This window comes from Neolamprologus multifasciatus, chromosome 3 (assembly GCF_963576455.1).
Source record: "Neolamprologus multifasciatus chromosome 3, fNeoMul1.2, whole genome shotgun sequence".
NCBI classification, from domain to species: domain Eukaryota; kingdom Metazoa; phylum Chordata; class Actinopteri; order Cichliformes; family Cichlidae; genus Neolamprologus; species Neolamprologus multifasciatus.
Genome location: NC_140441.1, coordinates 43039266 through 43066199, shown reverse-complemented (window position 1 = coordinate 43066199; position 26934 = coordinate 43039266). Strand labels below are relative to the sequence as shown.

At 39.4% G+C, this 26934-nt stretch overlaps 1 protein-coding gene across 1 annotated transcript in view; it reads right to left on the bottom strand.

Moving 5' to 3' along the window:
* nrxn2b (neurexin 2b) overlaps nt 1-26934 on the bottom strand; it is a 728828-nt gene that overhangs the window by 305013 nt on the left and 396881 nt on the right. The window contains 2 exon segments of the mRNA XM_085143691.1: nt 8140-8259; nt 12291-12464. Coding sequence (XP_084999817.1) covers nt 8140-8259; nt 12291-12464 — 294 coding nt within the window.

The following is a 26934-nucleotide window of genomic DNA, read 5'->3' as shown; positions in this document are numbered from 1 at the left end:
ACGAAGGACGAGGTGAAGGGGAGACTGTCAGCTCAACTTATCGACAGCTCAACCCCCGCTGGGATAAATACAAGAAAGGTGTGCGTTTGTATGCATGCGAGTGCATCCGTGTGTGTACACGTCAGTCCTGATGATCTGCTATGTCAGCTTGAGTAAAGGTCTCCCTCTGTGCGGATGCCCTCAGGAAACACTGACATTCTCCGCTGAGTTTCTTATGTGTTTTCATGTGTGTGAGTGTGCAGCAAGAGAGAGACTGCCTAGCATCGCAGCATTTCCTCCGACCAAATCCAATATGTTGCAAGTGTTATCCAATATTTCAAGTATTTTGGATGCAGAGCCACTCCTAAAGCACTGGCTATTATTTCAGCTAGTCAGCACTACCGATGACTGATGAAAATTGGGCATCTATTCGTCCTGAAGCTGTCATTCATGCCAGGGTAGACGATATCTTCTTCCAGAGATGAGCCTCTTCTGCACGGCCAAAGGTTTGCAGTGCAAACATTCATTTCCTTAATTTACAGAAAGGCAGAAACACATTCTGTGCTCCAGAAACTGATCATTTACACTTCTTGAAATGTTTGAATGTGTTTGAAAATCATAAACTGAAGCTGAGAACAATGAATGGCACATAAAAGAAATAAAGCTCTTTTGAAATTTTAACATATCCATCCTATCTGACAATGAGTCAAAACAAGTCAGAATAGAGTATAAAGGGGATTCAATAAGTGACATGGCATAAAGATCTTTAGCAGCTGCCTGCGACTGGCACCTGTGTAATTCTAACAACTGCGATAGCGTTCACGCACACATCACAGGAGAATTTCTCCAAGTTAAGTTTACTTCAGTTTGATTGGAGGAACGTGTACTGTATCTGCACCACTCAGTTCAATCAGGTTCAGTATATTGGCACTTGGCCGCTACTAAAAAAGTGTGAACAAAGGAAGTAACAGATATTAAGTCTGGCCTACCTGCCAAAGCTGCCAGGCTCACAGACAGACACACACTCTGGGGAAAAGAGATGAGGAACATAATGTTTGCTGAAACTTGAAGTTAATGATCTTAGCAGAAAGGGTTTAGAAGATCTACAATAGTTTTCTAAAACTGTGCTCACAGCTAAGCAGATGAAATAAATGAGAACTACTGCCATTGTGATATTTAATATCTACCTCCACAGCGAGCTACATGTTTTGTCATGTATTGCACGTGTGCAGAGTTCTTAAAACATTTACACACTCGTTGAAATTTTGAATTAACATAGTGCAAGTATTCCACTCACTACCTAAGTCTTATGCACCACAGGCCACATAATGTGGGCATCAACCCTCAACCAATCCCCTTCAAGCTCTCGAAATAGTGACTTCTAAAGTCCAATGGGCTTAGCACTGCCCTCTTTTGCAGAAGCCAAAAAACCCTTTGCATGCCCAAACACTATTTCATTACTCACTCACACTCTATTTTCCGCTGCTTTCTATCCATACTTTCATTTCTCTGCCCATACTTTCACCCCCCGTGTCTGCAAATGGGAAGATAGCCGCAGCCTCCCTGGTCTCTCTCCATCTAGTTTTTAAAGCAGCCCACTACTGAAAAGTGGAGAGGGAGCTTGTTGTGGGTCTCTGTGTGTGTATTTATGGGCACGAAAGAGAAAAAAATTAAGTAATTATTCAGGATTCACACTGTGTTTCTGGCTTAATGAGGTGGCGGTTAATCGCGAGGTCCAAACAGCAGCACTTTGGGACCGGCTGGCCAACAGTGCAGAGAGAAGATGGTAGTCACAGAAGGGGTGAGAGGAATGAATACCAAATCCAAGCATTAAATGATAATGCATTGCTAATGCAATGAATATAACAAAAAAAAGTGAGACCCAGTCACATGTGAAAGGCAGTTGGCTTTTATGTCTTTCTTTTGAATGTCTTCTTGGATCCCTTGTTGGATCAGGAGGTTTGTGGGACTTTTTTTCCCCTCTATTTTGCCGGTCTGCTTACTCATTCCTCCTGAGCTTGGACTGAGTTAGCTGGTGATGAGAATGTGAGAGGGCTAAAGCCTCCCCTTAAGTCTGTCCTGATCCATGCTGCGTTGAGGACACGCTGTCCATGCTGAAGGTAGTGTGACCTTCATCACAACAAGTGGCATGACAATCGATGTTAAGCCTCAACCAAGTGCATTACACATAGTGAGGCAGGATGCTGTCTTGCTCCAGAGACCAGCAGCCATCATTGGGGGTTTTTTATTTCGCTTTTTTAAAGCTTTTTGTTTTTGCTGTTGGTTTGCCTTTCGACTGGAGTACCAAGCAAACGATCACCTGTAGAGTTGGTGGACCGGAGGAGAGCGAATGCATTTCAGTGATCGGCTTTCATTAAAGTTCGGTAAAGAGAGACGACAAGAGGAACTTGCCGTGACCAGTGCTTGTTTAAACCTATCAAGCTCATCAAACATTAACAGTAGGCTAGCTGAAGCCAAAAACAACACTTAGCGAGCTGCATTTGGTCCCTTTAGAATTCTTGAAATCAACTTATTTGCTTACTCATATGGTAATACAAGTAAGAGCCTCGAGAAATTTAAAAAATGCATGCTGAAAACCAGATAGTGGCCACATATCACATATTATCACATATATTACATGCAAACATGTATTTAACAAATTATAAAGAAGCAACGCAACAAAAAAATAAAAGACAAATTGCGTGCAGAGTTCACAAAGACTCTAGATAGAAAGTCCAATTTCAGTGGCAATCTTTTGTACCACAAAAGCATTCTGATGAGGTTGTTTTTCATGCTGCGTGTGGGAATGTTAATGGAGAAAATAAATCGAGATGAGATATAGGGAGAGGAGGCAGATTGAAACCAGCAGCAATGCAAACACACTGGCACTCTGTGCTCGATTAGTATGCCTGACAGCACTATGGGCTGGCAGCTGGATTCGTTGTACACATGCAAGTTTTGTGCTAATGCCCAGCCAGTGCATATAGCCACACAAAGAACTGCACAAACAGAGCATCTCCTCCCTGGCTCTTCCTCTCCATCCCTCTCCGTCTCGTTTTCTCTCCGTTGTTCTCTCACTCACATAAACAGAAAAATGAAAGAAAGAGAGAAACAAAGTCCTCGTTCCACACGCTCTTACACAGCATCTCTGTCTGAGTTGGTTCCAGATGAATAAGGCAGAATATCAAGTGGCCCACTTATACGCTATGCAGAGACAAATAGACCAGTCAATCACTGCAGGCTGCAGCGGAATAACAAATGCTCTCTGGTATGTGTATGTGCGTGTATGTGTGTGTGAAAGAAGCGGTATGAGCTTTTTTATTATTTGCTGCTCCACAAATGCATCTGCGTGCACAAACATAGTGTTACAGTGCTGGAAACAACCTGCAGTTCTAGATGAATGTGATGTGCTTTTGAGCGTTACAGCAGACCCAGTCTGTTTCTACTGTTAATGAGAACAGGAGGAAAAAAAAGAGCGACGTAGGAAAAAAGAGATACAAAACACTGTTGGAGCGCCTGTGTCTCAGAGGTGCTTCCAAAGTAAAGCCTGTCGAGGGATGCCAAGCACCAATTTCATTTGTACCTCATCATTCCCTTCAGCCATATTTCATTTATTAACACCGCCCCCATAACTGTTTTCCTAAAGTGCAGTGCTGTAGGCCTGCCAGACTAAACTGACCACTGAAGGTCACCGAAGAAGCAAAAACAATACTATTCAGCAGAATGAGAGCTGCTCTATAAATATTAAATGTTTCAATTACTTCAGATATCTGCTCAGAAGGACTGCATCACACAAACTAGGAAAAAAAAAGCATCCGGCATGACTGAGTGACAGACCATCCCCTTACCTCGGATGGTGTGGGGGTGGTGAGGTGGGGGTAACAGGAAACATTGTTAACACGGGCTACATTGACCAGATCAATATCAACTTTCTGTCACAGGGAAATTAAATATCTACAGCGTCACGTTTCTTTTCTATAACATCAGTATCAGTGTCAGCTGCTAAGTCTAAATGAAATCGCTTCAGTGCCACTTATGGAAACAACTTCAGCAAGCAGGCAATTGTACTAAACCATCCATCTATTTTCTTCCTCTTATCCAGTCAAGGGACATAAGAGGGGGGTGGAGCCAGCTGTCATAGGGCAAGAAGACAGACATAGACATAGACAACCACTCACCCTTAGGGCTAATTTTTAATGGCCAATTATTTAAAACTCACATGCATGTCTTCAACCTGTGGGAGGAAGCCAATGTACCCAGAGCGAACCCCCTCAGACACAGGGAGAACATGCCAACTTCACCCTGCCCTAAATTGCTAGGGGAAACGCTCAAAACAAATAAAGAGACATCTTGCAGATAGCATGACACCAAAACTCCACGAGTTCCAAAATTCTCACATTCAAAGTATTAAAAGTATTCAATAAATACATATTTTTTTTGAAAAACAATAATTTAATTAAACATGAAAGGAAAAAAACAATACATTTAACTTCAAATGTTTTTTTCTCTGGGTTTTCGCTTCCTCACATCCCAGGTAGTGGATATGATTGGCTGACGCCCAACAGGTAATAATATCCAATAGAGACAAATAGCCTCACTTTATCTGGTACGACACATACGCTGTTATGGAATCGCTTCTATCTGTATGTAATATCTTCTCCAGTGAACTGTGAATCTGCATTCATAAATAATAACTGCAGTGTCAATAATTCTGATAACGTTTCCACCTAGAGTGAAACAAACGACTCTGGGACTGGACTGAGGAAATGACTCGAGCTTTCTCCACTGAAAAATATTTACCGCGTGAAACACGTCTCTTACTGTGTTATTGTGCGACTGAATTAAGCTGTAGGTGTGGGACTGTGCGTGTTCGCACCACTCTGTTTTATGTGTTTGCGTAGAGGAGTGTAGTGTACATGCAGAGAGTGATTAATCACCCAAAGACCCTCTGAGCTTTGTCTACGATGGCCACCAAGAAAGCTCTTTTACAAACAACAGCGCAAGAATGATTACTGAAATAATTATGCATTTTTTTATTCCCCACAGAGAATGAAACGCAGTGGCAATCACATATCTTTTTTATTAAGTCTGTTTGTGTGGCCAGTAACACCGAAGGGTGATTGTGCGTGCGCTATATCTCTCCCTCCTACTGCGAGATAAAGAGGGGTCTTTGTCATTATTTTTGCTCACCATATTTCTTCTTTTGATCACATGCATTTAAACTTTTTCTGTTAGAGTTAGGCGACCCAAACACTTGTTTATCCCAGATTTATTGTGATTGTGCAAAAAGACAAACAAGCAGGATCCATATAGGTTTTGTTGCACAACCCGTAACCCTATTGGTAAGAGTCTGCAACTGCAAGTCGTCTGCGTCCAAGGTAAACATGTTGAAATATCTCGGGATCTGGAGCACCCATTTCATATGCGATTTAAAATTGCTACCCAGTATCATATTTCCTACCTTGGTTTTTCAGAGTGATCTGAAGAAAAAGAAAAATCCTTGAAGTTCGGAGCGTTTGAAATGTTTCTTACATAGTGATAAGATTCAAGAAGTACGAAGAGAAGAACGTTAAGATCAGAAGCCAAGAAGCCAAAAGCTCAAGTTAGTGTGAGCTCTCAAAGTCAGGAGATGAAATTTGATTTTCATAGTTTCAAGCAGACGGTAATGACAGCAGAAGGTCAGGTCAAGAGATGCGGCGCTGTTGTCGGGGGAGAAAGGACAGGCTACAACAAAAACAAGCTACAGCAATGCATGCAAACCTGGAAGAGGCTGACATACTGCTGTGTTAAACATTTGGAATAATGTGTCAGTCGACATCAGTTTAGTTGATGATTATTGTGCTGTTTATTCCAGACTGTTTAACAGTTCTTCAAAGCATCATCTTACAAGAAAAAAAAATACTGATAGGGCCTTAATGTTTTTCAGTTTCATTTTAATTAGCTATGCTGACATGTGAAAACTAGCCCATTGTTGTGTCGCCAACAAATTTGTGATGCCAACATTTTTTTTAAGCTGTTATGAATAAATATTATGAATCTTACACTAGTATGTCAGCCCCTCACTGAAAACGCGTGACATCATTTGCAGCAAGTTGTGAGAGAACTTTAACCAGCAGCCAACAGATCTGTAAAATTGCACTTTTATAAACAAAAAAAGATGAAAGGCCCGTGTCAGCGTTCACAGTCTTATATGTCTGAGATTTTCACAGCTCGATTTAAAGCTGAATCCTTAATGAGACTTTTCTGAACTGCAGACTCAAACTTGTTCTACATAGATGCTTCGTTTTTTTCTCTGCAGTTACACAATAGATTTGATCGGGCTGCTGGTGAAGTCCTGTCCTCCATTCTATACATTCTCACAAAACAGACACATCTTCCAGTTTCTTCTACAGAGCACATGTTGGTATACTCCCTGGTTCCTTATATTTCTACCTGTCATGTTCGAAAGCAGCACAGTAAAGCTGCTAACACGCCCCACAGGCAACAACTCGAGCACAAGAATAAGCCTCCTTTTCCCTTTTCTATCATTTGCTCTCCAATTCCAAGCAGCGAAGGATCTCTGCTTATCTCGGCATAGCTGTCATGCCGACAAAACAGTTATCACCTTCTTCTCCTTGCTTGAGAGTTCCAGGAACCCCTTGCTAATCAGCTCCTTACTATCATGCCCGCTCATATTCTGTATAGCTAACCCAGCAGCCAATATAACGAGGGGAAAAGCACAAAACGAAGCTGGAGTCTTTCTCAAATAAAACATGGATTGGTTTAAAAAAGAAAAAAATCAGCAAAGAAGCGGAGGATGGTACTTCTTAACCCACCACTTCATGAGCAAACAAAGACTTGTGCAAACAAGTCTATTAGCCTGTCACCCTACTTGTGCCCTTGCTTACATCAAGCCTGTGAAGAGTGCTGGATGCTAATTGTACATAAGCTCCAAGTTGCCAAGCAGCACACTGCTACAGACAGAATTCTTAAACAATGCAATATATATATATATATATATATATATATATATATATATATATATATATATATATATATATATATATATTAAAAAGGTATACAATTAGCTTCATAACTTAGCTTTAACAGTTAACAACATAATGCATATTTCTACACTAAATCCAGAACAATGAAAATTCAAACCTCACAGTCAGGTTTCTTATAGCTTATAGTAAAACCTTCCCCATCACACATCTGGATATTTATGAAGTCATTTCCACACTTCAGTGAAGCTAGTTCACACTTAATTATAGGGTGCACAGCTACTTCACCCTCAGTAAATGCCTTAGCCACAACCAGATTCTAATATTACGACCGTACGAGAGGAAAAAAGAATGAAAAGCATTGACCTAAAAACCACATAAGTGACTAACCTGTGTCTCGCTGTTCTCTACCTTTTTTCTTTCACTCCCCAGCTTCCAGCCACCCAGCAGGGGGCTATGTGGCAGGGACATGGGACTTAGATCACTGTTTCTCCTCACAGCATGTGTTAGCACTCATGGTAAATTTCATAGTGAAGTTAGAGTTGTGCAGGATTTTACTCTGAATAACAAGACAGTACCATCACCATCTGAAGAGTAATGAATGAGTCCAATCTGTGTGGCCCTACTGAAGTGCGATAATGACTTTACCTTGTTAAACAATGTTTATGCAAGCTGTAGAGCTTGTTAACATTTGACTGTTCACAATTAAAATATCCTAACATTAGCTAATAATTATAATTATCCAATTAAAGTCATTATTATTAGCTAATGTTTAGATATTTTAATTGTTAGCAGTCAAATGTTAACAAGCTCTGCAGCTAATTTACAAAAACATTTTTTAGTTCCAAAATGAGACACCGTATCTGTGAGGATGTGTTCATGTCTGTAGAAATGCAGCACAAGAACATCCATCTACAGCTCGAAGATTCATGCAAATGTTCTCCAAAAGAACTTTAAATTATCAATTGGAGAATGCTCACCAATCACTTTATCAATACAATACAGATCTCTTTCATTGACACTCTGAAAGCAGACTTACAAAGTTGCCTGTGGAGCTTTAACTTTAAACCACTAAACAACAGCTAACCACCACTGAATATGTTTCCACCGCCTGACTCACTGCACTCACACACCTTCTAACCATTTTTAAACAATTAAAACAAAAACGTTGACTTACGGTCGTTGCAAAATGAGCCTCCATAGGACGTCATGCTGCAATCGCAGGTGAAGCCCTCCCATTGCTGGAGACACACCCCCTGATGGTAGCAGGACTCCTCCGTACAGGTGGTACTGGGTCCTGAAGACAAAACCAAAACATACGGCATCACATTTTTTGTTCAATCTCAATCAAAATTAAATATTTCTAAGACCAAAAGGCAGAAGCAAACAATCATGCACTCTGGGTAATGAGAGCAAAGTAGGTACCGGTACAGCTTCTTCCACACAGCTGTCAGACTCCTGAACTCTGCCTCCTGACATCTGACCTACATTAAACTCATGGACTGAACATACATATACCCACAACCACCTACACACACAATGGACAACTGTACCCTCAAACACACAATAATAACATGGACTGAACCACCTCTCACAACCACTAGTACTTTATATACCTCTGTAGAAATTATCCACATATCTCACTGATCTTAACTGCACTACTGTATAGTTCTGTGTAAATAATCATTCTGTACATACGATAATTTTTAATCCTACAACTGTTTATAACTTGCATAGTTCACATTTCTGTATAGTTTTTTATTTCATATTTATATCCTGTTCATAGCCTGTACATAGCTTGTACTCACTACAGCCTGTACATACTTATAGTTATAGAATATTCATAACATACTTCATACCGTGTACATTGTAACATACCATAATAGACCCATTTCTGTACTATACTTACATATCTATATTATTGCTAATATATATTGTAATATATCTATATCATGGCTAAAGCACTTCTGGATGGATGCAAAATGCATTCCGTTGCCCTGTACCTGTGCATGTGCAATGACAATAAAGTTGAATTCTATTCTATTCTATTCAAAGGACAAATTTTAAAGCTCCATTTAGCAATTCGTGACTTTCCCACTGTGGATTACACACACTATTGACCCAACAGCGCACTGTCACATCAGCTGGCAAGATTCACCAAGTGTTTTGCCTTTGTTGACTGACTGAAATGGAAGAAGACACGACTTTCCAAGAAAACTAGATTTTGACTACTTGTGCTCAAAATAAAGATGGTAATGGTAAAATGATAATGCTAGAAGGCAAAAGAAAATAACAACGAACTACTGTTATAAGATCAAGATACAGATCACATGTTAGGAAAACAATGGTTCTAAAAATAAATGTGTGTGGTGGCTGTTGTGTTGGTGGGGTTTCTCATTAAAATCTCAATTAAACACAGACATTTTCAAAGAACCATGGTTCAGTGCCAGACTAATTTGTTTCTACAAAGATAAACAGACATCTCACTGTGCCATTTACAAGTGGTCCGATTAAGACACCCTACCCCCCCCCCCCCCACCACCACCACCACCACCCGCGTGCTCCAAACTTATAAAAATAAAATGTTTTATTTTGTGTTGTTTATATGCCAGTTTGCATATAATCATTAGTTTTTAATAATCCCGGGCTCTCCTCCACAGCATGTCTTTCTCCCCTCACCAACCAATCACAGCAGATGGCTGCCCCTCCCTAAACCTGGTTCTGCCTGGTTTCCCCCTATCAAAAGGGAGTTTTTCCTTCCCACTGTCGCTAAGTGCTTGCTCACAGGAGGTCATCTGATTGGGGGTTTTCTCTGTATTATTGTAAGATCTTCACCTTAACGTCCTAGGACCTGGCGTCCACATATGTGGACATCACATTTTGGGTTATTTAGACTAAAATACTCAATTTTGCTCTACATGGGCCTGATATCCACTTACGAGGACATTATACTGCTACTGTTCTATTAAAAATTTAAACGAATATCCTCATATGTGGCTCTTATTTTTCTTAGAAACAAAAATAAGGTTAAAAAAAAATCTGATAATTCTTTGTTTTTACATTCATCAGGTCCCAATCAGCCCAAATATCAAAGAGAAATTAAAAATGTCGTGGAAGAGTTTGGGTCTTAGGAGGTTAAATATAAAGTCCCAAGTGAATTAAATTGAATTGTTTTAAATTGTCCACTTTCTGTGTTAACTATGTCCTTATTTACTGATTAAAACTATGTTCCCTTAAGGAGCTAATAGAATATACTGTCATAAGCAGAAGCCATTAAATGATTTGTTCATTCTTCCTTTATATTACTCACGTTATCTTTGCATTTCTTCCTGACAACTCATGAGAACTTGCTATCAGGTGCCTTAAACTTGTTGGAGCATAAGACTCTCATCTGTTATGTTTGCTCCAAATGTTCAAGAAAAGGTAAAAAGCAACTGAGCACATATCTCCATTACCTTGCTGTTGACAACCGGGTGCTCCACTAGCAGCTTGGTTACAACTTGAACATCTGCCTACGTACTAATAGTGTGCTTAATTGAGTTTCTTAAGCAAATATTTCACCAATCCTTGCAAAAATTATTATGTAGCTTACATGCTTTTTAAAAATTATTTATTCATTTATTTTGCATGATTAGAAAATGTAAATTAAAAGCATTTTGTATTTATCTTGGACGTAGACTCTGCCCATTTTTGCTTATTTCTCCTGTCTTGAGCTACAATGAATAAGCAACAGTGCTTTTGTACCTTGACTTCAGTCTCCTTCACTTCCTCCCCTCATCTTATTTTTTGTTGTTATGATCTGCTGAGTCAGTAGGCAGTTACAAGAAAAAGCTCAATGTTCTAGCCTTTGTCTGGCCTTATCTCTGGAGAGACTAGACCAGCAGCCACCTCTGACCACTCTGTATCCCCAGTCCACAAGCTAACAATGACCTAAGAACCAGGTTCGTGCAGACCCTGGCAATGATCCACATCCAGGAAAATAATACATCTGAAAAAGTCACCTTCAGTGGTCTTGCTTTTTCTTTTGAAACCCAGCAATTTAAAGATCTAACCTACCAACAGATCAATCATGTAAACAGCGCTTCTTCTCTGGTATATGGTTGGGGGAAAATATTCTGAAAGTGATTATAGTTAAATTAGATAACCAGTCAGAATTGTTTTTGATCTATTCCTGCAATATCAACAAGGGAAAACATGGTTTTGCAACAGCCCCAGGACTAGATGTACTAATATTTGTCAAAAGAGTCCACCATTCCAAAACTGGTCAATTACTACTGCTCAAATCCCTGGCACATCAAATCATTAACTAATATTAGCATCCATTTCTGGTGCCTGCGGGATTCAATATGATAGCTTAATGCAGTTTTAAACTCTGTTTGGAGCGAAGTAATTGTGGTGTATAACTGTAGGCAGGTAATAAGGCTGGCTGGCAGAAGTAGCAGCGTTAGGGAGCGAGAGAAGGGGGGGGGGAGAGAGAAAAAGCTGGATCACTACTGCATCTAGTCGGCCAATGCGGTCCTCAGGGAAATCAAGTCTGTGCTCTCCAACGTTCTGTATGCCATTGAGACGTGGTGGAGGGGAGTTAAGGGTGGGGTGTGTGGAAGGGGAAATGCTATAGCCAAAATCTACTGTTATACTCAGGATTAACTACCCCACACCATAGCCATGCAGCCTGAGACATGGTGGACAGCCCCGCGCAGCAGAGGTAAAAACATGACAAATGCAAGATTAATGAAGCAAAAGCCAGCAAGGGTGGAGCACTGCTGAGATTTGCCACACTGACAACAACATTAGAGGGGAGAGGTGCTTCCCTCATGCAGGGTTTATAGTGCAATAGAGAAGATATACAGAGGACAGACTGTAAAGACTGGGAAGTGGGCGTGGCCATTGGCGATATTAGGGAATAAAGTAAATGGAAAATGGACTCGGTTACTATACTTCAGTGTCTTAAATGGTCACTTAGTTAAAGAAGCAGGCTTATGTTAAAGCAGGTCACAATGAAACTTTAAGAAGGTAGAGTTACTATTAGAAATAAGATTTTTACTCATGTCCCAAAACAACAACTCAACTTCTGAATTGTTTCCTCATAATTTCAGTCAATATGCAAAGTGAGAAACTGTTGAACAGCTGGCATTCACTGAATGAAATGACTCTTATTAATATCAAGACAAGTGTATTCTACACTAGATGGTAATCATTGCCATTTGATTTCCCCCTAGTGACTCACAGGTAAGATAATGATTTAATGATTGATTGAGTGATTTCTTATCTTTAAACAGTTTAATTGCATATTAAGCTCAGTATATGACAGCTGCTGCTTCTACTTACCATCGCAGCCTCGTTCCACCTGGCCCACCCTGTGGAGGGCATCTGCGATCAGGTCAGGGAGTCTCCCATTCAGGTCCACAGAGGCCAGACAGCCCTGGTACCCGTCCCGAGATGCAATCAGTTTGGGCAGATTGCTGTACATGCTCTTTGTCACGCCACCGATGTACAGCTCCCCTGCAAAACACATCCATAATAAGATCAATGAGAAATAGCCAATGGTCAACATTAGTAGAAAGACTGAACAGGCTGATCCAAAGGGCAGGCTCTGTGCAGGATGCCCTCTGGACCCAGTGGAGGTGGTGAGTGACAGGAAAATGGCGGCTAAGCTGTCATCCCTGTTGGACAACATCTCCCACCCCATGCAGGACACTCTGAAAACACTTAGCAGCTCCTTCAGTGGGAGACTGCGGCACCCACGGTGTGGGACGGAGAGAGTCTTTCCTCCCCACTGCTGTCAGACTCCACAACAAAGACTTTAACTGATCAAACACACACATCCACAAATGTGCATTAACACTAAGTGCAATAATCTTTTCTGGCATCGTTGTATTTTTACTCAGTTGTATACAGCATTTGTATTCTATTTTTATCTTATTGTATATAGTATTTTATTTTATTCTATTCTGTACAGTTGTGTACTGTATTTATTCTTATTGTATTCTAATTTTTGCTTCATAACTTTTGCACTGTCCACTTCCTGCTGTGACAAAACAAATTTCCCACGTGTGGGACTAATAAAGGTCATCTTATCTTATCTTATCTTATCTTCAATCCTTTAAATTTACTGGTTCATTTTAGTTAAAAACAAACAAACAAAAAAAAACTACATTTTGATTTCTAACAGCAACCGGTGTCAATAGAAGGCTTTTATACAACACGGTTGCAGTATAAAAATTGATTGCCAAATATTTCAATGGTCTAGAAATAGAGCGATGATGGAAATGCATACCAAATAATTACATCCATATTTGGAGTATCACTCAGTGACTGTAATCAACTCAGAAATGGATTATGAATGCATAGCAATATCTGCGTGTATGTGTGCCAGTATAAAATGTCAGATACTCTAATACAGCGGTCCCCAACTTTTTTTGCGCCACGGACCGGTTTATGCCCGACAATATTTTCACGGACCGGCCTTTAAGGTGTCGCGGATGAATACAACAAAATAAAACTAGTACCGGTACCGAAAAAAAGAAAATTTATTCATAACACGCGTGAAAAGACCCAGGAAAACCCAGTTAACGATAAAAACAATAACAAAATAACGCTGAAAACCGATAAAAAAAACCCCTGAAAACCATACATTTCACACCTGAGCCTCTACTCTCGCGGCCCGGTACCAAACGACTCACGGACCCGAGGCCCGGGGGTTGGGGACCGCTGCTCTAATATAGTTTTTGAATAAAAAGCACAGTTATGGAAAAGAACTTGAAAATCATGTTAGCATAATAACAACACCAAGTACTGTGACAGTGGCTGCTGGTAAAATGAGCAAATCATTAAGCCATCTGTAGGTACATGGGGCTCCTGTGAATGCCACGCTATGCTTGTGCACTGTGAAGATTTGTACCATCAATGTTGGGAGGTTTCTCCTGAGAGACACTCTGACAAAAGGCTTGTCACTGAGGCGGCAAGAACATGTCTGAAGAACATGTTAGATTCAAAGAAACAGCTTAGCGTTGACGTGTAAACTGTACAGTAGCAAGCCACAAGGATTGGCAATGTCATGTGAAACCTGACAGACGTATTCCACCAACATGTCCATGTACTGCACTCTCATGGAGTGAAAGATAAACATATAAAGCTCTTTAAGCAGACAGAATTTGCGAATCCTAAGCAAAATGATAAAGCTACAAATGAAGGTCTCTTTATATTACTACATAAAAGGAAACAACCATCACTTTTTCTGTCTTCCAATTATTTTCCCTCTTTCTTTTTCTATTTCAGCCCTCTGTTCTGGAAAGTTTTGCAGAAAATGCCAAGCGAAATTATGATAAACACAAAAAGGCCTTTGATGTAAGTGCATATGAATAAACACGGTTTGAAATGCTTCAGGCTTTTCATATCATCAAAACTCCTACTTTACGCTTTATCTTTAAGAAGGCATAAAACGAGCATCCGGCAAAACCTTTCGCACAGGGGCAAGATCCTGCTACAAAGATAAGGCCATCTGAAAACCTTCCTACTCGGACAAACTAAAATAATTATTTTTTCACAGCTGAAAACCAGAACTTTCAACTGAGAAGCAATGAGCCACAAGGTCAATTATATGTGGACTTTGTGTAATGGAATGAGTCAATGATGTTTGCCAAGTCGTGTCTAGAATTAATGAGTACTTGACACTTCATATTTTCCAGCCAGGGCTCCCGGGCATTATAATCAATACAAGGAACGCATTAGCTGTCCAACTGAATGATGTCCTGAAATCATGGCTGTAAGAACCATTTAGCAAATATGAAATTATCAGTATGGTATTAATCTCAAAAGAGCAAACAACGCATTTCCGCAGAAGTCAACAGCATGTTAGAGATTGTACTAACCAACTGCATAACTAGAGCAGACGAGACAGGAGGGAGGGCTGTGCCAGATGTACTGTAAAAATTAGTCATGCAAGTTTTGTTTTCTTTCAGTGGAGTAAAGAGTACAGCTGAAGAATAAGTATGCTGCGCAGATGCACACGCCCACTCAGCGAACCGGGGTCTCGCTGTGCTCCGATTGGAGTTGAATATCTTTTAATTTGAATAACAGATTTCTTTGGCTAAAGTTTTGCCTCCCTTGTTCATCTCGGCCATGGACGTTTTATTCCACAGCGAATATTAAAGCTCATCTACCTTCATTTTTTTTGGTTTTGTGTTTCTTTCATCTAACATTGTTTTACTGTGACGGTTCCTGACATCTGAAGAGATCACCTACTTACATCACAACTTTCTTATCTATTAATTTTCTGTTCATACAGTAGAATGCTTCAATTTCGCGCAGTTATAATGAGCACAATTTTACCATTTTTACACTTGACAGATGCTCCTAATTTAGGCTCATTTGTTTTCACACTTATTTGAAAAACAACTTTTAAAACATAAGGCGCCGACTTTACTTTCAATCACATCTATAATTTGCTGTGAGCTGTGATTTAGCACACAGTGCTACTGATAGTCAGGTTCAGAGCTTAGCAAAACTCTCTGTTTATAAACCACTTTGCATTTCATTATAAGTTATTATTAATCTCTGGCTCTCTTCCAGACGGAGTCTTTTTTCGTGTCTGCCCAAACCGGTCGTGGCAGATGGTTGCTGCTTCCTGAGCCTGGTTCTGCTGGAGGTTCCTTCCTATTAAACGGGAGTTTTTATGTTTCAAGTTCTTGCTCACAGGGGGTTATCTGATTTTTGGGGTTTTCTCCCTATTATCAAGGGCTTTTTACCTCACAATATAAAGTGCCGTGATTTGGCGCTACACAAATAAAACTGAATTGAATTGGATAAAATGATTTCTCAAGAGATGATGTCTATCATGTTGTGACTACCTACTTTAATATTTGAATATGACGAGCGCAGTGTTGTTACAGTTTTAGGACTGTTTAAGAACAAAAGTTTAGAACGATGAGTAACCATTTTCCTCCCAGCCAGAGACTGTGTCGTGGTCTGGGCTCTGCTGTCCCAGCAGTAATGCATGGCTGTTCTGCTGAAGAGCTCAAAGACATCCACAAGACAGGACCAATTACAGCCTCCCAGACATCACCGGAGAACACCACCTCCACATCTCTACGGTTACCATAATGACCTCTCAGGGGCTGATGGGAGGAATTGGGATGCTTGGATACAGAGCTCTAGAGAGTGTCTGACAGCACCATGTGCAAGAGCACACTGCATAACTAGACAAAAAAGATTTTAAAGGGTTTTAAAGTGAAATATAGATCTCTGTAATAATGGTTTCATTTCTCCTTCATGGTGTGAAACCTCATATAAAAGACTTTGTGAGACTTGGATGGATCACTTTGGGAACAATGGAAGGTCTTCAACACTTGACACTTTTTTGATAACTCTCGACTTTATATTCTTAGAAGTACAATGTTGAAATCTATTATTATTTAGCCCATATTGGAATACCATCTATTTACTGTAAGCCTGCAAAGTAGCAGAAGATTTGTAAATAAAGAAAAATCTTAATTATGTAAAATATTTCAGCAACATTTACATTTAAGCAAATATTTGCCACTGGCCATATTACCTCCTTTGCTCAAAGGGTTGGATTTTCTTGAGCTGTATTGATTCCAGTAAAGCACAAGCAAGCTCAAAGAGTACTCAAAGATTTGCTTAGCGGTTATAAATATGGCTGTGCTGAAAGTTTCAGGCGGAAAATTGTATAACAGCACAGTGACAGTGGGAAACGTGGCATCAGATCTAAGTGAAACTGTCAGAAGTTAAATTGTTTTTCTAAGAAAAACCGGGGCTTTCTCGGCTTCAAATCTGAAGGTTAGCAAGAAGGCTGACAAAGAGGGTAGTACATGACATTGAAAAATGCTTTGCATAAATTGAGAAGTTGGATCCGAAGCAATATCACCCAGACAAGAAGAGAAATGGAAAACAATTTCATCACAGACACAGAATTTCCTTAAGTTCTCTCTTTTGTCCACATTCAAGGTGGTGCACAAAATGACACTAAGCAACACAGTGGGTTCACTTCTCATTTAAATATGCCGAATTATTGACGATAAGACTCTAATTGAAAGCGAGAGTCTGGTTTAAATATCACAATAAATATCACAACAATCCTCTTATCACCGGGGTAGCGATCATTTTGTCCAAGCAATTTTAGATCTCCCCAGAATAAGAAAGTATTCAGCTCTTTTCACAGCTCCTTTTATTCTATGACAGACCAGCAGCATGCAGGCACGCAAGACAAATGAGCTTTTTATTTCCAACTTTTTTTGGAAGAATTTTCTTTCAGTGAGGGGTATAAGTCCCGACAGTTTCGGCTGTGTCTGTGTATATCCACTGTGTACTTTGGTCTGAAAAATGGCCAAAGTTTGCAGGATAAAAAAAAAATGTTTGAAAGACATTTAGTGCTTTGTCTGCAAGTCTCAAAGCTCCAATTTGATCCCTTTTATTATTTTATACTTATCTGCACACGACAAAGCTCTTACAAAGATACATACATATGCATAGAATATGTGTTTAAGATTTTAATTCATTTTCTGAAAAAAATGTTGTTTAAATCCAATAACAATGTTAAGCTGTTCATTTTATGCGGTCAGTATGGCTCGTCAGCTCAAGACAGGAACTGTATCTCATCCCTGCCTGTAATTGGCTCCCAAGTGCAGTGATGGTATTGCAGTCTTTGCCCATAACTTGCAAAACTTATTTTTTTTGTGTGTGTGTGTCTGTATATAATATAAAGTCTGATAATGACAACAGGCAACGAATTCACAATGCCCGGTCCGGTCTCTAAACAACACTCTGGCTCCTTCTTGCTGAGTCCCTGCTGTACACAAAGCTGACCATTAACTTTCATTGAATGCTCACGAATTTCTCAAGTCTTCACTCTGGCTGTTGCTTCTTTTTGCTTCAATATTATGCTGGCTACAAGTTGCTAAGATTAAATAATCACTGAAGAGAAACACATGCAAACACACGCATTTATACAGAGTGTTAGCTGTGGCACGTTACTGCAGAGGTTTGATGAGGGAGGGGATTGCACTCCAGGCTTGGCTGGGACAATGGCATCCAGCAGGAAGATGCAGGGAATCTGTGATTGCTAATTACAGACGCTCAAAAATCTGTAAGGATGCCTCAACAAGATGACTGGTGTAGAGAATAAATGTTGACGCAGCTTGTGCGTTAATTGCCGATGCTAAATTATAAGACGTATAATTATGTTGTATGTTATGTCTCTGTTTTGGATGTGTGCTTTTGAGATGTTTTGAATACTGCCTGAGGGGGGAAAAAAAGAAAAGATTCAAGGCAAGTAAAGCTGTTATTATTAGAGATGGACCGATCCGATATTACGTATCGGTATCGGTCCGATACTGACCCAAATTACTGGATCGGATATCGGCGAGAAATAAAAAATGTAATCCGATCCATTAAATATCAAAAAAGCACCTCACAAAACTTGCTACATGGCGTAACTCGGCTCATAACCGTAGCACGTAGCAGCAGTATGCATCACGTGATAGAGCCGCTGTGTGTATTTGTAGCCTTGCTAGCAAACCAGCATTTCATCTCCGAGGAAGTTATCCCAGAGAGAAGTAAAGCAAGTGTGTAAGTTCATCTCTGAATGTTTGTAAAGCATTCCCACGTTAAGCTTAACAACAGATATATGGAGCGACTGCCTCTCTCTCTCTCTCTCCTGCTGCTACTTCAATCGTGAAACAGCTTAATGATCAGCTGATCGGCTTTTCTGTCGCGAGTCCGTCTCTCTTCTTTGTTTTTGGCCCACTTCTCACCAGAAAGAGGAAACCAGCGGCTGAACAACAGCAGCACTATTAAGCGTGATAAGCTGTTGTTAGAATTTATTTAATATTACTTTCTAGACCAGGGTCGTTTTCTACGTAGCTGACGGCTGGTAACTGTGCAGGGGCGGATCTAGCAAAGTTTAGCCAGGGGGGCCGATAGGGCATGAAAAGGGGGAACAAAGACATACTTTTCTTTCTTGTTCTCATTTAAAATGTCTAGCTTTTAATAAATAATTATCTGACTCTCACACCCAAAGTTTTAATCTGATGTAAAATACATAGAAGTCCATTACTGTATATAGTAACTGTTAAGTCTAATATACCCTAGTAAGCTATACTACTTTTTCCTTTGGGAAGATACCATCTGTGCAGTCTGCAATTCTGTTGAAGAAATATGTTGAATCTATTTAATTATTCTTGAAAAATAATTTCTTTCTGTGCATTTTCCCCCCTGCATCAAATTAAATTTGATTACATCGATTAAGCATCATGAGGTGGAGGGTGGGGGGTGGTTCCTTTTTTTTTTTTTGCTGGGAGTTTGCAACCCTATTAGTTAGGTTGCTTGATATTTCTGCTAAGTACTCTTTAAAATACCAGATTAGGGAGGATGGAGCAGGTTTACGTTTATTAGATTGATCAGTGTTGCTGAACTATGAAATATTTTGGGCGCAGTGTATTTTTTACATACAGGTATAACAGAATAGCTTTAGTGTTGTTATTTATTTAAACTTGAGTATAAACTTATACAAAATGCAGCAAGATATTAAAAAAACGTTTTATTGATTAAAAAACACACTATATCGGATTCATATCGGTATCGGCAGATATCCAAATTTATGATATCGGTATCGGTATCGGACATAAAAAAGTGGTATCGTGCCATCTCTATATGATACAATTGTGACAGCAGGTGCATTCTTGCACTTGCTCCTGCTAAATGTTACAGCAGCAACAGGTGAAATTCATTTTTAAAACTAATCCTCGACCACAGACAGAGTCAACTGAAAAGACCAGTAAGGCGAAATGCAGTCTAATAATATTTAGCTAACATCACCAGCAAAACAGTGATGAATATTCATGTTGATTTTTTTATCCTTGATAGGAAAAGCTTTAAACCGCAGCCAGGTTAGTGATACTTTTTGCATAATTAAATGAGTCATTACATTTCTTCTCTGTAATACGAGCAACAATCTTGATTAGCAATTTGCTCATTATTGTTTGTTAATCTACATCAACAAAAACAAAATATGACTGAATTAAATACTCTAATAAGAGAGACGTGGCTTCTGCAAATACCAAAAACGTAGTAATTGTGCTAAACATTTCAGGTCTGTTTCACAGTAAATTAGTTGTGACATCAACAAAACAGCAACATAAAATATCACAGAGCCTTATGAGTCAACTAGAGAAGAAAACTGAAATGTTCTTTTATAGGCGACAAGAGGCGTTGTGTGTCCCATGACCAAACCTTTCAGTTGATATTAGCACCATAGTGAAGAATAGAATAGCATTGCTTGTGGTGTTAACATCCAAAAGGTCTGTGCTGTGTTGGAACTGGTGCACACTCTTTTAATAAAGCCCTCGATACACTATAATCATTTATGGCATAGCCTGTGGTATTAAAATTATACAAGCTATAACCAACCCATAATTTCCCCACTGGCTGTAGATCTAGATTAGAAAGAGAAGAAAACAATGCTAAACTCATTATTTCTACAACAAAAAGGGAAATAACACACGTAACCGCAACTTTACATTGACGCAAACTCACTCTGTTGTTACAGAGTCCTTGAAGGGGCTTGAGCAGAATTTGTCCCTGTGCTTGCCTGTGACACTTTCTGTATAGTGACACAGACAGGCATTATTACACACTTTCATGCTTCCATTCTCTCTCTATGAAATGTCACTCCATATTCAATGTCCTTTCGCTTTGCCTTGGCTCTATTGCACTTCAGCTTTTTTGACTTTGCTCGGTCACCCTTCTTCACTCTCCATTTTGCCCGTGTTTGTCTTCATTTCTCTGCCCTCTTATTTCCCATCCTCACTGTTATACACTCACAATATTCTTGCCTTGTCTATCTTTATCTCCTTTTTACAATCCCTGTCTCTTTGCTTTACTTAGCTCCAGCTGATATGCGGTGCAAATGCCAGCACAGGTCAGTTGTTCTTACTGGTTATGCGAGTGTCTAGTTTTCATTACATCAATCAAAACTAGCAGAAGCTGAGCACGGACAGCATGCACTTTTGAACTGATGATGTCTTTTAGGTAAGACTTTTGGTTTTCAATCAGTGCCTGATCAATTTCTGGTTAATATAGCACAGATGTTACAAACACAGAAGGGTTTGAGATACCTGGGAATCAGACAGTTTGCTCATATCTTTCCCAGTAGCTGCTCCCACAGTGTCCTAGCAGCTTACTTTTGATGAAACAAGTCTGCAATATCACATCAATCTTTCTCTGCTGAACAGAGTTCACACATTTTAAACATGTATAATTCTGTGTTAACAAGATCAATAGGACCAAAGGTTGGCTTCTCTATCACAGTTCTTTCTTTTCTGTTATTTTCCATTGTCCAGATATATCTCTATTTACATAAACTGGGATCCACATTACACAGCTTATGTAAAATGAAAATTGAGTGACTTTTATTCAAATTTTTTTGCTTCTTTTATTTCCTCTGACTTCAAAAAAGGTATCAATCACAGCCAAAGGGATTTTTTTTGTTTTGTTTCTGTAAGCAAGACTCAGTTGTCATGCAATATGCGGATGAAGGAGAATTAAATAAAACATGGAACAGTGCAATGACGTGCAAGATGCATGAAAGAGAAAACACGGAGGTTTCCCGAGAACCAGTAAGAAGTCGCTGAACTGTTAAAAGATCTGGGCGAGCACGCATAAATTTGCTTTGATAAAGGCTTGTTAAGAACAGAGAGAAGCGTTTAGCTTGGAAACTGATACACATAGCACTGCAAATAGTTTCAATTACTGATAAATGGCATCATATGGTCCAGAAAGGTAGAGCTGTGGTTGGCTGGTAATGCTACATTAGCACCAGGGAAGTTGCGATTTTCAAAGGGATGTTAATGCTTCATGATGGCAGTTACAATAGATGGAATGTGTTTTTGATAATCTGCTGATTAATTTTAACAAATCATCAAAATCCAGAGTGTTATACAGGACCAGTATGTCATTAATGACACCCTGCAGAATGATATGTAAGCAGAATCTATACAGCTGTATACAAAAAAGGGTGAGACTCAAATAATATCTAACTTGTAGGGGTGCAACGATACTCGTATCGATATTGAACCGTTCGATACAGTGCTTTCGGTTCGGTACGCATGTGTATCGAACAATACAACATTTTTAATTATTTTATCAACTTTTCTTCTGACGATGCTGTGTGTGTTGAGCGCTCAGTGGATCTGCGTTCGACTACTCTGCCTAGACTGCACTGTCGAGCGCAGATCCACTGAGCGCAACGCAAGCTAGCAAGACAGAAGTTAAGCTCTCCTTGCAACATGGCAAATTGAACCTCCCCCACCCTAATTCAGATCTGGCCTTTGGAACTATTTTGCTCTTCATGTGACGTATGACCCTGAAGGTAAGCGCGTCATGGACAAAAGTAAAGCAGTATGTCGGATGTGCCACGCAATGCTCAATTACATGGGTGGGAAGTAGTGTGTTAGCGCAGTTTGCTCGTTAACGTGTCGTCCAGCCCCACGCACGGGGCGATCCGCGGTAGCTCGTTAACGGAGATTTGCCGTGTTGTGGCGTTAACGTCATTTGAGATTAACGCTGACAGCACTAGTGGGAACAAAATGAGTATGACTGCACATTTACGCCGACATCATCCTAGTGCAAAGACAAGTGGAAGCAGACAAAAACAACAAGCACGCATGCTACAAACTTTACCCGAGTCATTTAGACAGCCGTTAGCACATGATTCTCCTTATGGGGACCTGATATGTTTAATATGCTGCTGAGAATATAGCCCAGAAGAAGCGTATAGTAGAGCTTTTATTTTGGAAAGAGACATTTCTCTGTAATAAACTCTCTTTTCCAAAGATGAGTGATTTCTCGATCAGATAGATTTATTTTTTTTATTACTTTGTTGTTTCAGCAACATTAAATTTAAAAACTGTACGTTTGAGTTAAAATATATATTTATAATTTTAATAAATGACAAATTAAAAAAGCATGAACATTTTTTTGTATCGAAAAAATATCCAACCGTGACACCAAAGTATCGAACCGAACCGTGAATTTTGTGTATCGTTGCACCCCTACTAACTTGATCACTTCATTTGGTACTATTGTGTTTTCTTTTTCACAAGTCACTTTTTGATGTGACAAACAAAACAGCACCCTGCAAAATAAATGTAACAATTTTTATATTCTTTAAAGAAATATCATTTTTCACTTGTATTCATATCCTGGCTGTAATATAATTGTTAATTAATAAAGACATTCTTAATCATCGTGAAAAAATACAAACGTAACTGAACAAAAATGTCAAACATGGTGTAACAGCGGCACATTCTGGAGTCTTTCAGCCTCTCTTCCCCAGTATTTCTGACATGATGGAGAAGGGGACTTGTTAGTTTGGAAAAAAACACATGCACCCTTGACAATTTTGCATTCATAAGGGGCATTATTACTAGCCAGACACCTGCAGGTGAGTATCACCCAGCCAATGAGGCTCTGGGGAGTTATGACGATTTGGAACAAAAGCAGTTCCATTATCTGCTAACTAACCAACACTGAGTGTGGTTGAATTAGAGACCTTTTTTATTGGTCTAAATTGAAAATTATGTGTGGAAGGACAATTTGAAAGGTTCTATAACTGAAACAGTAGGAAATTGAGTCCAGTTATAGTCTTTCTGGTGGTAGATAAATAAATTATTTTGCTACAGTTCTTGCATAACTTTTTTTTTTCTGTCACCCATTACCTTTCCTCGCATTAACTGAACTTTCTGCTTTCTGCACTAATTGCTTACTTTGTTTTTGAAATGGCTCTCTTTACTGTGTCTCCTCTCCCATCAGTCCTTCAACATTTCACCTGGGAGTTATGGAAAACAAGATTTCTTTTCACTGGCTCATCTGCCAGGAGAGATGTTATAAATACATCAGTGGAAAAACAAAGTGCCATCTCCTTCCTGTCCTTCTACTTGAATGGATAAGAATTCAAGTGTTTTTGTTGATGAGCTCACTTAAATGTGCTTTTCCACGCCGATTAACTATCGTGAAACTGTTTCTTTAATATACATTGCATTTTTTGCATTTGTCTGCATAAAGGTTGTAAGACAGCACAGAATAAAAAGCCTAAAAAAGAGCATTAGGGTGCAGAAACAGACACACTCTCAGAAGAAATGCTCACTTTATCTCAGCTCCACCTTCAGTGAGGAAGCCAGCTTTTGAGAGAGAAGCCAGAAATGGAGAGAGGAGAAGGTGGGGTGGAAGGAAAAAAATGGCCAAAGCTCAGAGTAATGCCACAGTAAATTGTATTGGAAGACAGGTCAGAGAAAGAAAAAAAGTTAAAACACACTGCTCTATTGCAGCACTCATGCTCCCTAGGCCGTCATTTACTGAGAGAGCCCTGACACTGAGCGGAAAATAGAGGGGGTAGAGAAGGACATGGGAGGGAAATGAATCAAAAGAAAACAAAAGGAGTCTGGGTGGGAAGTGAGACTTACAGGAGTATGTGAAGAACCTGTATAGAGGATACTGGGTTTGCATGACATCTGATGTCTCAGCACCTTGTAAAAAATAACTTTTCTTTATTGGATGATGGGCATAAGCTAAAAACTGTAATTACAATCAGTGCTTATGTCCGTTTTGGAACTATGGCTGAGGTCATGGTGATTCATCACTGACTGATTAAACTGTAGTTAAAACTATTCTAGGTGTTGATTGTAAACGTTAATGAGGAAGATAAGGACAGCGATCTCAGCATCATCAATAAAGCTGATGCTGATGTAGATTATGACAAATAATCGGTGCGATGCTTCTGAAATCATCGCGCCCAGATTGCCAACACTGTCCTCACCTTCCTAAAGCTTCGCAGGAATATGCGCCGTTCCGTGAAGAAATAGCTCGAGACAGTTACACTGTTTGATTTCAGGTGCTAATCCGGTTTTGTAGCATATGATTTGTTCGTTATTATTATGCAAATGCTTTCAAGCGCCGCTTTGGCAGATCTTCATTACACTGCCTTCTCCCTTTCTGTCGTTCATGATCCTACGCCAGGTGCAAAGTGAAGCAGTGTTAAAGAGGAAATTGAATACAGCGCACGTTCAGTAATTCATCTGGTGCACAGGTACTTCTCACGTTTCTCTTCCAAAGTAAATCAGATTCTAGAGAAAAATCAGACATCCACACCAAGTCCACTGTTTATGCTCAGAACAGTTACAGTTAAAAATCCCCAAAGGACCACTGGGACCTCGAGAATGAACGAATAGAGACAAGGGAAAAAGCTGTTGTCCTTTTCCTGACGCAACAGATCTGGCTGATTAGTGTCAACAAACTGGCTTGTATACAACTCCATAACGAATTAGAAGGACCATTTTTTATTTGATAGTCAGTGCTGTAATCAGGCTCATACCGCCCACAATCACTGGACGAGAATTTGTAATTCAAAACATCCAATTTAATTCATTACTCTAAACTCCTGTGTAAATGCTTCACGTTAAACAATAAAGAGGCGTGTGCAGTGACTAACACAGATAATGTCTGGAAAACTGACACTGTTTTATTAACAGTTTTATCGATACCTTTCTTGTTTAAGAGGAAAAAATATTGGATTGATATTAGGGCTGTGCGATATGACCAAAATCTCATATCCCGATATAAGAATTCTATTGTCCGATAACGATATAAATCACAAAAATGTAACATTTTCTGTAAATTCTGTGAATCTCAGGCAGCTCGACTTGCGGGAAGTGTTTCCAGCTGGGCGTCATGTACGTGGAGTCGAGTGTTTTAACCGATGCATGAAACGAGACATTTTTAGACATAAGTTTTCCGCCGTTTTCTTTGTGAGTATTTATTACACGGCGTGCTGTGGGGAAAAGCCTGTTCTAACGTTTGAGTCTAAGATTTATTTTTTAGCACCTGGCGGCTCTTTTTTGCTTCTCATCTGTAAATAATCTGCTCTTTCACGTGATTCAGTTTATTTTGAAAAGTCTCAACAGGATCTTGAGCTTTATTGTGAAAGGTTTATGTGGTACATAAACAAGCGGACACGCGATGGTGTTACCGTCGTTGTTGCTAACCACAACGCATAAAAACAGGCTCTTGTCTGTCTGTAGTGTGGTTATATTAAATATAAGAGAAAAAAGAGAGAACTTTAACAAATTAATATAGCCACTACAGCGACCATCAAAACAGTGAAAAAATATTGCCGTAAACAGTTTATTTTGCGACACCACGAAACAAACGATAGCGTAAAATGAAATGATAGACGTTTTTATATCGTCATCCGATATATATCGTTATATTGAACAGCCCTAATTGGTATCGGTACAGGAGATATGAGTTATCTGTATTTGACATGAGCCATTCCTAATTCAGATATCAATGAGTTATTAATATGCTCCCAGAAAAGCAAAGGCTTCTAACGTAGTGAAAGCAAAAATAGTTCTTTGTAGAGTGGCCATTAGAGAAGTTGTAGTTAATGACACCTGCACACTTGACATTTCAGATTGCTTTGGTTGGCTGTCAGCATATTTAGAGCATTCACATTAGAAGTCATTAAAGTTGAAATTGTGTATAGAGGTGAAGAAGAAGACTCACAGTATTTACATTTAAGACGTATAAAGCACTTTGAGTGCTGGAAAGGTGTTACATAAATGCAAGTACAGCCTGAAATACAGACAAATGTAATTTCAATTTTAACTGTTGGACATTTTTTTTTGTTGCACTGTACGAGATCTTTATTTAACAGTTCTTTTGTAACTGTTGGCACAAAGAAGCAGGCTTTAAAGGCTATACACATGACACTCAGAAAGAGGGCGACAAAAAGAGGCAAAAGAGATAGAGAAGAGAAATGTATTCCTTTCACATAATAGAACGGGCCCTAGCATTATGGTAATGACATACACTATAATGGGAGGACAGGAAACCCCTCGGGATGTAATAGTGTATGTACATCATCAAAGGATGACTAGATTTTGATGTTTTAGGTCCATCC